The sequence below is a fragment of the Lemur catta genome, chromosome 1, assembly GCF_020740605.2.
Source record: "Lemur catta isolate mLemCat1 chromosome 1, mLemCat1.pri, whole genome shotgun sequence".
Classification (NCBI taxonomy): Eukaryota; Metazoa; Chordata; class Mammalia; order Primates; family Lemuridae; genus Lemur; species Lemur catta.
This window is the reverse complement of record NC_059128.1, coordinates 279,719,470-279,734,332: the sequence shown is the minus strand read 5'-3', so window position 1 is coordinate 279,734,332 and position 14,863 is coordinate 279,719,470. Positions and strand designations below refer to the sequence as shown.

The window sequence follows — 14,863 nt, the reverse complement described above, 5'->3', positions numbered from 1 at the left end:
ATTCTTGTGGATATTCTGCAATGGCCTTTTCAAAGGAGACGTGTGAAGAAAGGAGGGGCGGAGGGAACCTTCGAAATAATCTGCTGGGGGCCGGCCAACCTCCGGGTTTCTGCAGTGGGAGTGACATTATCTGTTTTCCTTGAAAACCAAAGAGAAGAATGGAACTGAAAACAGCTCGGATTTGGCATGAGCAGCTGGGTAGATGTTAATGAATATACAACAAAGTGGTTAAAATAGATGGCTTCAGTTTGGTTCACTGTGTGTTTGAGATGCTTCTGGAACGGGGGCCTAGAGCAGAGGGTGGACAGTCCTTTGTCAGAGGCCACAGCACGTGGGTTCTAAACTCTGCCATTTATGATGGGGTCTAGGAGGTTACTTCATCTTGCTGTTCCTCAGTATTTTCATCAAAATCAGGATGATCGTAATGCCTACTTCATATGGTGCTGTCTGAATTAAATATGACAATATGTGTAAGGCACTTAAACCATACCTGGATAGAGTGATACCTCAAAGAATTGCAGTTAGTTTTTTTACATACATTTGGATCTGGCACTGGGGAGAGAGCCCTAGACTCAAGAGATAGATTTGCAGACATAGGCATCCTTTTTAGGCTAAATTCTGCTTTTCCAGAAAAAGATATGCTGGAGTCCTAACCCCCAGTGCTTTCCAATGTAACCTTATTTGTTCATAGAGGCTTTGCAGATTTGATCAGCATAAGATGAGGTCATTGGGTGAGCCTAATACAATGACTGGTGTCCCCACAGAAGAGGGAAATTGGACGTAGACACACATAGGGATGACCCTGTGGAACCACACAGGGACCACCCCGTGTGAACACAGAGACAGTGATTGGATTGATGCAGCTGTGAGCTGAGGAACATCAAGGCTTGCTGGACACCTTGCCCAGGGGCAAGGAGGGATTTTACCCAGAGTCTCAGAGGAAGCTTGGCCTGCTGACAGCTCAGTCTCAGACTTCCAGCTTCCAGAACTGTGGGACAATAAATCTCTGTTGTTTTAAGCTACCTAGTTTGCAGCACTTTTTTATAGCAGCCTTGGGAATCTAACACAGCATGCATGTTGTAGCTAAACACGGAAGTAAATAAGGATGCCCAAAGATAGCTATAGAGTGAAGAGAGTAGTAGACCAAGGACAAAACTCTGGGGACACCAACATTTTAAAAAAGAGACAAAGAAAGAAAACCCAAGCAAGGAGAACCTTTTAAGTGGGACAAGTCATTGCATTTCTAAAACATGATGAACATATGCAATGTTGTCATGGAATGACTAAGGGGAGGCAACAGGGAGAAAAAAAAGTCTTCGTTATGGAAAACCTAGAAAATAGATTGAGAATGGCTCATCTAGAGAAATAAATTGGTGTGTCAGAATGATAAAGATATGTTTAGAGCCCAACATAAATAATTTAGTCATATACTTTTAAAATAAAATATACAGAATTGTAGATTCTCAAGTAAGTTGAGGACAGACACTCTTTCCCACAATTTTTGCCTCTTTCATAGGGTGTTGTACAATTCATATATACCATTAATTTTTTTGAAGGTAGGTTAGGTAATAAATGGATGAAGTAAAGCACAGCATGAGCTAGGTCGATGGCTACATGAAAATGGGAAATATTCAAAGCAAATAGGTAACAAGTACGCAGAGAGGACTCTTGGTTCTAGTGAAATAGAAAACTTAAAAGGACCTAAAAAGCATTCATTCCTCTTGCAAAACACCTGGAATTGCTGCACAGAATTTAATATCCTTTTAAATGTAAAGCTGTACTGGGAAGAAAGTCAAGGAACTCCTTAGGGACTGAAATAAGGAGGGAACTGAGAATAGAGCAGCGCTTTCTTATGTTGGTACCTGGTTGTCTTAGGTGGCATGAATGGAGGTGGGGCTACCAGTGTCTATAATGCAGAGGTTTGGGTTTTAAGTGTCAATTGAGGCCAGAGGATGAGGTCTTAGGGTTGCACAAAGCAGAGAGTTGGTACTGAGCCCCTTCCTCCCCCCCCCCATACACACATACACACAACTGTGTGTTCTTGCAACTCCAGACTGTTAAATTAACATTGAAAAGAGGTCATGGGCTGGTGATAATCTTGGACATCTGGCAGAAGTACATACAAATTCTTCATGGAGAGACATGCCTTCAACTCAAGCTGTGCAGAGTTCCTGTGGATAAAGACCCACTGATGATGACTCTGCAACTCAAAATTACAAAAAAAGAGAAACAATCTTCCTTGACCAATATTAAACAGAAACAACAAACAACATGATTAGAGCTTCAAGAATATTTGAATAATTGAATATTGGATAGAGGGTATAAAATAGATAGACTGATAGACTTAAAATATTAAGGATATAAAAGAAGGACTCAAAAAAGAGAGGAACAAAACGTAAAAGAACAGGTAATTTTGAAGAAGAATCAGTACAACTCTTAGAAACAAAAAATGATTGATACAAATAAATCAGTAAATGGGTTAAACAGTCAATTTGAAAACGTTGAAGAGTGAATTAAAGAAGGTTGATGTGAATGTTACTCAGAATGGAAAACAGTGACAAAGAGACAGAAAATATGAAAAGAAATGGCAAGTGTTAGGAAAGATTAGATGATAATGTCTTAGGTAGGGTTAACTAAGGTTTGTACTTTGGGAAAAAGGAGAGCTTTATTTCTCTTCAAGGGTAGCAGCCTGTTGGGTGGCCATTCCCATGGGCTGGGAAGCAGAGCCCCAGCCAGAAGCCAGGCACACATACTTCAAAGGACAGACAAAAGGAACAAGATTTTATATTGAGCAGGTGGTGAAATATACATATTCAACAAGCCATAGGAGGAGTCATGAGTGTTCATGAAGGGGAATCATGCATGTGTAATTGTGCTTTGTTTCTCTGCCATCCCATCATGGCTGGGAACTCAGATTTGACTTGTTTCTGGGGTCCCCTTGGCTGAGAGGGGTCCATTCAGTTAGCAGAGGGCTTAGGATTTTATTTTTAGCTCACAGTAGCTCTAATAGAAGTTCTAGGGGGAAAAAAGGAAACAGAGAATGAGAAAGATGAAACATTTGAAGAGATAAAAGATAATGCCTTTCCAAAATTGATGCATGAGACCTATCTCCAAATACAGGAAGTATCACAACTGAGAACAGGATACATAAACATTAGTTCACACTAATCCTATTTTGGTGAGACTGCAGAACACCAAAGACAAAGCACTTTAAAAGCAACTAGAGAAAAAGGACAGACTATCTGAAAAGAGTGACAGTAATAAGGACAGAAAACTTCTCAACAGTAAAGCAGAACACAGAGGATAGTGTAAGAAAATCCCTTGTGGTCTGGGAGAAACTGACAGACCCCTCCAGCTGTCTGATGAGCTCCTAACCCTTTTTTCTGCCACAGACCCACTGGTAGCCTGGAGATATCAATGGATCCCAACACCTTTAAATGAATAAAACAAAATTTATAGCAATACAAAGGAAGCTGATTATATGCATAGTCTTTTCTAATTTATTTTGTAAATTGAGGGTGAAATAAACACTTTCAAACAAAGGGTGGGAGTTTGTTGCTAATTGACCCTCACTCCAGAAAAATAACTAAAGATGTAATAAACAAAGAAAAGAAATGGATCCCAAAAGAAGTGAGATACAAAAAGGAAATGGGAATAATTAAATTGTTAAATATGAGGGTAGCTCCAAAGAGAAATGGCTATAAAGTGACAACCAGAACCTTCTAAATAGGGAGTAGGACAACACGGTGGAATAAAAGTATCAGGCAACCTTATCCTGCAAGGTTAGAGATCGATGATTAGAATTGAAGCTTTCCATATTCCTTGCAATATTTGGGAAAAGAGTAAATTTGCTGATTAAATTTAGATTTTAATTAAAGATAAACAAGAAAGAGAACTAGAATGTTAAACAGCCAAACCAATAGAGAAAGAAAGAAACAAAAAATAAAATGAAGAAAAATAGTAATAGATCAATCCAATTAGACACTTGGGAAAAAGAAACGAAGAACAAACAAAGCAATTTCAACATAAAGCACAGAATAAGGTGGTAGAAATCAGATTGATCAGCAGCAGTAAATGTAAGTAGACTAACTGGCCGTTAAAGATAGAGAGTGATATACTATATATTTAAAATAATAATAAATAGTTCGAAGTCCGTTATGTGCTGCTTAATGTGTTGCACAAAGAAAGATGAACAGCAGACAGATGGAATAAGATATACTAGTCAAATCTAATCACAAGAAAGCTGACAAAAATAGGAATAGAAAATATGCAAAATATATTTTCATACAGAAAGTATTGCTGGAGATAATTGAGGGTCATTACATAATGAAAAAGGTTGAACTGATGAAAAATATATAATGATAATAAATTCATTTATACCTAGTAACATAGCCTTGAAATACATAAAGAACTGCAAGAATAAATAGCCAAATCCACTTTAGTAAGAGACTTTAATTTGCCTTTCTCAGTAATTGATAGGTCAACAATGTTAAAACCGAATATACGTTACCAATGGTTATTTATAGGGAATTCTGTACCCAAAATTAGAGAACATGCATTTTTTTAAGCACTCAAGAAGCATTTACAAAAATTGACCATGCCCTAGCCACCAAGACCCCATTTACTGGCCAAAGTGCAATAAAATTAGAAACCAATAACAAAACAGTAAATGAACTCCGTATATACGTTAGAAAGTTAAAAGGTTCAGAAACAGCCTTGAGGTGTGGGCTCTTTATTTGAGACTAAATTTCAATTTGTGGTGGAAGGAAGCATCACTCAAATTCAAGCCAGTTTTCTCTATCGGGTGTGCTTTATAAATGTAAGTTCTGTCTCCATGTGGAGGCAAATGTTAAATCTTATTTTTGCAGGCTGCTGAGTGTCGTGGACAGCAGATTGGCTGACTTGCCCAGGGCTTGGTTTTATAAACAAAGACCTCACTAGGCTTGTGATATAACTTAGAGGTACATTTTTTAAAATGTTTTTTCATAACCAAGGGTGATTTTTCTTTCAGGAAGCCAGTATTTTACATTGATATAATTCAAGAAGAGTGACATTCGGGACTTACATTATCACCAGTTTGGCTCTTGTTTTATCTTGCTTTTATTCATTTCTCTAGAGGGGCCTCTGAAATGGGATGTTTGCTGTGTGGGGCATTTTGTTTTATGATGGCACAGTATGACTTTGGCAGTGCAGTACCCTTTTCCCTGATTTAAATATCTACTCAATATTTTCCTGGCAGCACTGGAAGTCGACTAGGTCAGAATCCTGTTTCGTGGAAATCTCAAAAAAAAAAAATTTCAACACCCACCTCTCACCCCACATACACGGTACATTAAAAAGTGCAACTCCAGAACTCTATGTATGATGGTTTGCTTATATTTCGTTTTTTAATTCCAATTTACCGAAATAGAATTCGTAAACCTTTTGGTTATTAACCATATAACCTAGGGTACGAATAAGAGGCTTCAGAGAGAGATGGCGTCTTCCTTTTAGCCTGAGCCAGGGGGTGGGGGGTGTTACCGTTTTGGAGTCCCTGAAGTATGAAATGATGACACAGATGTTTTCAAAAACAACTAGACTGGACGGGTAAAAACAAACAACTTATCTTCAGTGGGTCATGATTCATCTGACAGAAGTGCCTCCAAAAGCTTCTTAAAATAAAGTGATAAATCAGACTTTTGTGTCTAAAGGAAGAGACTGCCCCAGCGATAATAGATTTTGTTTATTTCATTTTAGCAGAGTTTGCAATGCAACATCCAGTGTGTTGATGCGTTCTTTTTCTGGAACGTGTTATTGTTGGCAAAGTGCTTTCACATACATTATCGCATTTACTTTTCTATTCCCTCCAACATTTTCACTTAATTACCCACAGAAAAGAAATAAAAACAATTCCAGAGAGATTAACATTTACATCTAGTAAATGGTTGAATCTGAACCCAAATGTGGGTGTTGGGACTCCCAACAAAGCCTTTTATTTTCATCACCAAGTTTTCTGTGATTGGTGTAAGTTAAGACTGCAGTCCCCCTTACGGTATTCACAGCCGCTCCCCATCGCTCGCATCACTGCCTGAGCTCCACCCCCACCTGCCCCCACGCACACACACCTGCCCCAGGAAAAAATTGTCTTCCATGAAACCATTCCCTGGTGCCCAAACAGTGGAGGACCACTGATTTAAGACATATTTTGATTCCTGGGACATTTTCAATGACTCTGAAATACCTAGATAATAAAGTCCAACCTCCTTAGTGAGATACTCAAGGCCCTTCTTGATCTGAGCCCAGCGTTCATCTTTGAACTCATATGTGGCCCTGCCTCCTCTGCAACCCTCCCCTGCAGCCACACCGATTTCCCTCTTTTCACCCAGCGTGTTACATGTTTCACACCTCTGTGGGGTTGAAGCTGGGCTCAAGCAGTTCTTCTAAACTAAAGAGCTTCTATCTACTCCTGCCAAAATCTTTATTAATGCAGGCGCAGCCCAAGCCCTCCCGGTGAGCCTTTCCCTTTTTTCCTGGTTGGCGTCCGTGGCTACTTCTCTGTATTTCGATTTCCCACTTGAGTAACAGAGGGTTGGTTCTGCTTTACGGGTCTTAGTTGTGGCCATAGCTGTCTCTCTTAGTGGATTCCTAGCGTCTCTATTTGTCTTAGCCACTTCAGAATCTGCACGGGACTTGTGTGTATAGGGAATGCTCGTTAACTCTAACTTGAGTTAACTTAACCTTAGTTCTTATCCTCTTCGGCTCATTCCTCGGGCCCTAGAACTCTACACATTATTTTATAGATGAGAAGAACTAGGCCGGCGAGGTGTCAGGGGCGCAGCCACACCAGGACCTGGAGGCAGCAGGTGCCCCTTCCCGCCCCCGGGCGAAGGCCACACCTAAGCACAGGCAGAGGTGACCCCTCAGCTGGGGCTCTCCTGACGCCCTCCCCTTTCTCCTTCTTGTGCACAGGTGGGGTCAGGGAAGGAGGGAGGGCCTGTTGAGTCCTGTGGGACCTTGTGAGCCCCTTCCTGTGATGGCCTGGTGGGACAGAGCAAGAGAGCTTTGCTGAGATTCCACGGGCCTTGAAGGCGACCACTACCGGGGCTCGGTAGGGAGTTAAAAGGTGAGTTGGGACCAAAAGATGACAGCAGGACCCAGTGCACTGACTTGAACCCTAAAAACTGGTTTCCTTTCTAAGCCTTGGCCAGCTAGATGGCGGGGGGGGGGGGGTCGGTGTGAGCTGCGAGATCGTGGCAGACATTGGGTCTTCAGTTTCGTCATCATTTTCCTGTGCAGAGATTCATCATGAGTGTTTGCACCATGAGAGCATTAGGGGTAGATGCCCAAAGGAGGGGCGGGTGTGGGCCAGGTCATGAGAAGGTGCTAGACCTCCAAGCAGCGGGTGGTGTGGGCACAGGCACAGGGGCATTCATTCAGGGGATGGCAGGTGGCTGTGTGTGGCTGTAGGATGACGGAGGGATGGTTGGGAATGGCACCAATGAAGACAGTGGGGCCCAGGACACTCAGGGCTTTGTGCTTCATCTGGGGAGTCCAGGCTTGTCCCTGCCAACACTTCTCTGTCACAGCACCTCTGGAGTGGACAGGTCAGAAAGGAATGCCCTCATTTCCTCTGCCGAGCGGCAGTTTTTTGTTTTTAACATTGTTTGCTTATAAACTTACAGGGCGAAGGGGTGGAGATCAAATGCCATTAATGATACAGGAATGTCTTGAGTTCGTGTAATTTTGTTCTTTTCCAATGAAGCAATTCCCATTAGCAAAATGTAAAACAAAGTGAGACTAAATTTTTATACCCTTGAAGGAAGTTGTATAAAACTACTCAAACATATATTACATTTATATTTTATATACACAGAGAGTATATAAAATATATATGTAATATATATTTTATATACACAGATAGTATATATATAAATAGATAGAGATATAGATATATAGAGAGAGTCCTTTGTAAGACCTTATTTTGATTTTGAAAAATAGAGAATACACTTTTTATAAATAATTTTTAACCCAAGTATTAGATATTTATTGTAGGAAAAAAAGAAAATATAGTTTACCGAAAAAGAAAAATCTAAAATTGTCCATCCATCTCCTTTCCCTCAAAAACAACAGTTGACATTTTGCTGTTTATCACTTGAAACTTCTTTCCATGTAAATATTTACGTATCTTTGTAAAACACAATTATATTGCAATAATATTTTGAAACTTTTTAAATCTACTTTGAACACTTTTCCATATCAATAAATATATTTCAACAATGTAATTTTTAGTTTCTAAATATTACAGGAACATTCCTAAATGCACTACAACTTAACTAGTTCTCTTTTTGCTGGACATTTAGGGTGTTTCCAATGTTTTGCTATTATAAACAACACTACAAAGAACATCCTTGAAAATAAATCATTGCGCACATCCTCTATTATTTCCTTAAGATAAATTTCTAGAAGTGGAATTTTTAAGCCAGGGACTCTGCACATTTTTAAAGACACTTGAAATGCCTTGTTGGGTTGTTCATCAGAAACGTTGTAGTGATTTATGCTCATATCAACAGCACTCCAGAATAGCCTGTTACCAACTCAAAGTGGAGATTTTTGAAATAAGGACAATGGAGGTTGAGGGATTGATCTCTGGTGTCTTAAAGGAAAATTGAAAGAGCCATCACAACCCTTGTTCTGGTGGGGGAAATCAACAAAGGGGCATGCCAAGGTATGTGAGAGAGATTGGGCTTCTCTTTTGAGCTGTCTTCCTAAGATATCATGTCACCATTTTAACATGAACCCAGGGACTTTCAGGCAAGATGTTTAAGCATCATTTTGAGCCAATCTGGTTCCACTATTGAGAGAAGAAAAGCCATGACCAGAAGGAACTGATTTCTAGGAAGTAATACTGGTTACACCAAAAGACGGTCTTCCCATGGTGTTAGAAGCAAAACAAAACAAAAAGAAGAGTTTGGCTAATACCTAATGGTGGAACTTGCAGGGGGTGACTTGCGCAGGGCTGTGGAGGGCAGTCTTCTGTCTGTGAGCGCCGTGTGAACTGTCCTCTGCCCAGAACTGAGGATAAAGAGAACTTGACCTAAGTTCTTAGAACTTGTCCCAAGACCTCAATATGATCTATTTTTGTATAAAAAGGAATCCTGACATGCCATTAGAAAAAGAAGCGTGTTATTCTCAAAGCAAAATCCTAACCCAATGACAAAAGGGCATCTGAACTTAAATGAGCGGGTCAACATTAACCTTCCACATCTACATTCCATTTTCATAGACTAACAAAATGTTCCCATGTGTTTGGTTACACAGGAATATTCACACCGTTCCGTCACCACTGCCATTTGAGTTTTTGATGATGTTCTCTTTGCAGCCAAACCAGAGTTCCCTTTAGTTTTCAGTTTCCGTGGACTGAGAGTATGAATGTTATAATATTGGTAGAAATCCAGTACTACCTAGTCAAATTGAAGAAGCCTGTGCCCTCTAACCCAGGAATTCCACATCCAGGTACTCATCCTGGGCCAGCCGGTCCCCAGGTTTAATGTGAGGCTCTGGTGAAGACGAAGACTGGGCGGGATTCAGCAGGTCTGGTCAGCGCCCAAGGTTCTGAATTCCTAGTTAGCTTCCAGGCGATGCCAGTGCTTCTGGGTGGGAGGACCACACTTCGAGGGTAAGAAGCTGGGTGTATGGTCTGAAGCTTGGCTGCACCTCGGAATCACCTGGGGGAGCTTTCAACAACCATGAGGCCCAGCTACCCCCAGCCTTATGAACTCAGAATCTCCCTGGGCAACGCCAGGCATCACTAGGTTTTCAGTTTCCCCAGGTGACTGCGACTCAGAGCCCAGGCTGTGGACCAAAGCAGACTCCCTCGCATGTGTGCAGAGAGGTATTCAGGGACGGATGTTCACCAAGTAAACGGGGGGTATTCATAGAGCCATTCTTGATGGAATGTATCTCTGTGAATGACATTGGCTACACCTTGAAAATGTCACACTGATTTTCAAAAGCAAATCGGATACCATTTCTGTTAACTTTAAAAACACAAACCAATATACATAGTTGATATGGTAAAAGTATTAAAACATGAATAGGAGTGATACATGTATCAACTTCAGGAGAGTGGTTACTTCTGAGGTTTCCAGGATAAGAATGGAATGGGGGGTGGATTCTGTTGGATTTGTAATAATTTCTTTCTTCTGAAACAGAAAAAGGGAATAAAGGATGAGAGAGAGGTGGAGGGAGAGAGGGAAGGAGGGAGGGAGGAAAAGGAAGAGAACTCTGGTCATATGACTGTTTCTAACATTTACTTCTGTAAACCTAAAATGTATTCCGACAGCATACTTCATGCTCCATTCTTGAGTAGCCTAAAATATCAGTGGGACCAAACAAGGCTCTAAAAGTATTAGCTAAAAAGCGACTCAAAAGGGTGATGTAATCCCACACCAGATTGTTTTCTTCAGGGTGGTTAGAACATCATGGCATGCTGACCTCAGGGCTTGTCCAGAGAACCAAAGTCAAGGCTCCCATTTCACATACGAAGCAGACACAGAAAGGAGCAGCCCCCACCCCCCCAGCAAGGTCCCGCAGGTTGAGAGAGGGTGGGATTAGAACTCAGGGCTCCACTTCCCCTGCCCGCGTGTCTCTCAGCGCTCAGGGCCCAGGGAGCAGCCACCCCCTCCAGCAGGCTGTGAAGACCCCCCACGGAGGGTGTTTACAGGGGGGTGGTCCTGGCCCGAGTTTCTGTTGGGATCACCTGCTCCTTCTCCCCAGGGCCCTGCCCTCCACGTCCCATGCGTGGCGGTGGGGTGTGACAACGTGGCCTGCATCCTGTGTGGCGTTGGTGCTCAGCAGCTGTGGAATGTGAAAGCCACTCACCCAAGGCCACTCCTGCAGGTGCCAGTTAATTACAAAACCAAGTACCTTGCAGGAAAAGTCTGCAGCGGACAGCTGGTAGGGATGCGAGCTCATGGGAGGGGCTGGCCTTTTGGTTTACCTACACTTTATGTCTAATCTGTGGTCAGTATTTTCAGTATTTTCTACAATATTATTATTATCGTTATTATTTTTTGTGATCTGTAATTAGCACCTCCCTGACAGGTGTTGCTCTTATGTCTATATAAATACACTAGGAGTTTATTAAGGAAAGAATGTTTCCTTTTATTCGTATTCACTTTAAATGCATAAATACAAATAAATGAAACAAACAGAATTTTTTAAATCACATGCCTACAGGAAACCTTAGACTATCTGAGCAACAAAGGGGGATGGGGCAGTCAGTATGAATAATCCTAAACTTCCAGAACTTCAAAGACAATGATCTGTGAATGTGAGTCAGTTTTTGTCTCTCTCCCCAGACATTCTCTTCGGAGCCGTGGCGGAGGCTGGGTGGAGACTGTGTTTCTGGGACCCCGGGGGAGAGGCTGCTCGGAGGAACCCTGGCTGGGGCGGGGGGGCTCTGCCCCAGATCCGTGTCTTCAGAGCCGACTGAATGCATTTCCACCCCTTTCAGATCCCACGCTATGGAGTACAGACCACGTCCGGCAGTGGCTGGAGTGGGCGGTGAAAGAATACGGCCTTCCAGACGTCGACATCTTGTTATTCCAGAATATCGACGGCAAGGAGCTGTGCAAGATGACCAAGGACGACTTCCAGAGGCTCACCCCGAGCTACAACGCCGAGATCCTGCTCTCGCACCTCCACTACCTCAGAGAGAGTAAGCGGGTCCCGTCCTGAAGTGCCCATCGCGGTGGCCGTGGTCCTTACTGACCTGAGCTTCAGAGGGTCCAAATGTGTGTGGACGACATCGTCCTGCCCTTGCTCAGTTCCAGTCCCCGTGCAGGATCCGAGGGAAGCACATGCTTAGTATGTGATGACTTAGCACAACCACATCCAAGAGGAGTAGTCAACGTGCTCAGGAAAAGCCGAAAAGTCATCTTAGCACTCAACTGCTTTCTCCAGGGTCTTGCCACCAAGGTCAAATGTCAAAGGGAAAGGGAGCTTTGGCAGGTCACACACATCAGTTAGTCTCCATGACACCCCAAATTGAAACAGAAATGCTATGGAGAGGCTCCTGCCCGATGGGGAGTATGGGCTTTATCCTCCCCGAAGCGAAACCAAGCCCTCTTTATAGCCAACCTGAACACACAAGGGGGGTCGTTTTCACTTCATGTCATGAGATGTGGCTTAACCTGACAGAATGGGAATGGCGTGTTGGCGGTTAGCGGCATGAACCCACAACGTTTGCTGCATGCTTTACTGTTGAAAACGTCAAGCATGGTGAGAAGCAGACACTAGAAGTAGCGGGGGTGACATCTCCTCCAGTGCTTTGCCTGGCATCCCAGCCACCTCTGCCCTGAGTCCGGGACGGCCCCTTTAGGTTTTAACACTCTAACAAGCAGCGGGTTGATGGAGACATTTCCAAGCTGCCCATGATGTTAGGGTGGGAGTGGGGAAATGTTTTTCTTTCTTTCTGTCTTTCTTTACCTTTTTTTTTTATTTTTTAATTTTTTAAGAAAGGTAATTCTCTCTCTTTTTTTCATTTTGATGTTGCTTTTTGTTTTGTTTTGTAGCTCCTCTTCCACATTTGACTTCAGATGATGTTGATAAAGCCTTACAAAACTCTCCACGGTTAATGCATGCTAGAAACACAGGTAATGCTGGCCCCGCCCCTGCCCCGGCACACGCGCAGGTCTCTCTGCAGGCTGCATGCCTTAGGGGAACCGGTCAGCGTGTCAGGACGCAGGACAGAGGACTGGATGGTTGATGGGTACTTCCTGATGCCTGGGAGGTACCACAGCCTGAAGGGAAGTGAAGCCCTTTGGTTTCTGAGTGATTCTCACGCCCCCCCACCCCTTTGATTAGTAAAGGATTTTTTTTTTTAACCAGGAGATGTGCAGAATTCACCTTTAGCCAAACTTCAGTTCACGTTGCTGCATTACAGTCTTCTATTAGTCCCCACAGACTTGCTGTGCTGACCCTGTAGAAACTAAAAGCATGTCCGATTCAAAGGGCTCTTAGCAATCTCCTTTTTTCCCCCTCATTTTCATTCTTAAAGGAATGTTACCAGGACAAGTTGGAGTGTCATTTTTCCTTTCTGATAAAGTTTTAGGCCATTTGATTCATTTTGACTTTAATGTTCTTGTACAGACTTGGTACATGTGCAAGTGGGAAGGAATGTCTGTTACGTTTTGGGATCTTTTGTTCAAAAGGAGAAACTCTGTTATAATTTTGGAGGATATGAAATGAGTTACTAACCGAATGCCTCCTTTTCTGTCTCTAACCATTGATTCTACATTTTCTTTCTTTATTTGTTTTGCCTGAGCCTAAGTAGGGTTTTAACCCAGTGCTTCGTTCCTGCTAACCTCCCGCTCCTGGTTTCTATTCATTTCCTCCCTCCCGATGGAGGCAGCTCCGGAAGCATGGCCCAGGCTGCTCACCCCGCTGTTAGCTGCAGGGACCCCGCAACCACCCAGGCGAGGGACGAGGGCAGTTCACACTAGGAAGCCTTGGATAGCTCCTTGCAGGCCGGCCGGCCGGCCGACTCGTGGTCAGCCAGCAGTTTCCCAAATATTTATCATTTTATTTTAAAATGTAAAATGAAAGTGAATCCCAGTTCGAGTATTACGATGAAATTACTAGTTTCTCTTGATCTTCTATATTCAAAATGATATGTTTTTAATCTAAAGTAAAAAAAAAATGCTTTGAGTCGTTAGTACTCTTTTTCAATTTACAGCCTATTAATGACCTTGTGGCCAGAAATAACAAATAACTTAGACAAAGTAATTTCCCCTTCTTAGGAAACACCTGTGAGCTACACACATTTTCTGATAATTTCACTTCATTTAGGAATTCTTTAACAGTTGAGTGAAAGTTTCAAGAAAGCTCTGAATTCATTAATTTTGTTGTTGTTAAACACAGAAGCAACCGATGAACAGGACAACACATTCCAAATGGACCGAACTACAAAAAGGGAATTTTCTCAGCTAACAGCATGAGCGTTGATTGAAAGACAGAAAGGGAGAACACGCCTTTGAATAGAGATGTGGATTCATTTTTAATAAGATCCATATACTCTTAGGCTAAATACTTGTAATTCTTCAGTACTACTTTCCAAGAGCTCTGTAAAATATTTTATGGGTTTTTATACATTTTGCAAAATAGAACATGCACCATAGGATTTTTTTAATAAGATGAGATGGCCTGGTGGGTTGGGGGTGGGCACTTTAGGGGCTTCAGCAAGAAGCAGTAAAGTCAAAACACAAAACACTTTACATCCAATGGGGCACAGGAGTGCTTCGAGTTCGCTTCCGTCTTCAGAATCTGTTTCTGACTCAGGTACTTGTCCATTTCTCCCGAGGGCTGTTAAGGCAGGTTTGAGGAGGTTTCTTCTGTTTGTTGTCACAGGACAAAGTAGATTTGGCGCTGATGTTGAGACTGACAACCACAACAAAAGACCTTCACATGTTTTGTCTTTCCTTTTGTCTGCAGGGGGTGCAGCTTTTATTTTTCCAAATACTTCAGTATATCCTGAAGCTACGCAAAGAATTACAACTAGGCCAGGTACGAAAACACCCCTGTGTGATCTCTTCACTGAGAGACATCCCAGATGTCCTGCTGAGATCCGTGACCTAGATCACGTGATACAAAAAGAGCTGACCCTGGTTTTGAAGCGAGTCCCACACAGTCTTATGCTGCCTCTATTGATTTGGAAACTGAATTCAGTCAAACCATTTCGTTCAAAGACCAAACTCAAGGTCTCTGAGCTGCAGAATTGAGAGCATATTGGCCCCTTAGCTAACTGTTCTGAAAGATAGACAGGCAAAGACGGCATCCCGGATGCCTGACAGTAAGGCACATGTCCTCTGAGCTAATGGAAGGG

At 42.5% G+C, this 14,863-nt stretch overlaps 1 protein-coding gene across 3 annotated transcripts in view; it reads left to right on the top strand.

Annotated features, from left to right (window-relative positions):
- ERG (ETS transcription factor ERG) overlaps positions 1–14,863 on the top strand; it is a 251,424-nt gene that overhangs the window by 219,037 nt on the left and 17,524 nt on the right. For 2 of the 3 annotated variants that reach the window (XM_045540678.1, XM_045540679.1), the window contains 3 exons: positions 11,495–11,698; positions 12,555–12,635; positions 14,473–14,544. In XM_045540678.1, the coding sequence (XP_045396634.1) occupies positions 11,495–11,698; positions 12,555–12,635; positions 14,473–14,544 (357 nt within the window). The remainder of the gene's footprint in view (positions 1–11,494; positions 11,699–12,554; positions 12,636–14,472; positions 14,545–14,863) is intronic. The other variant, XM_045540680.1, reaches the window with a different exon arrangement.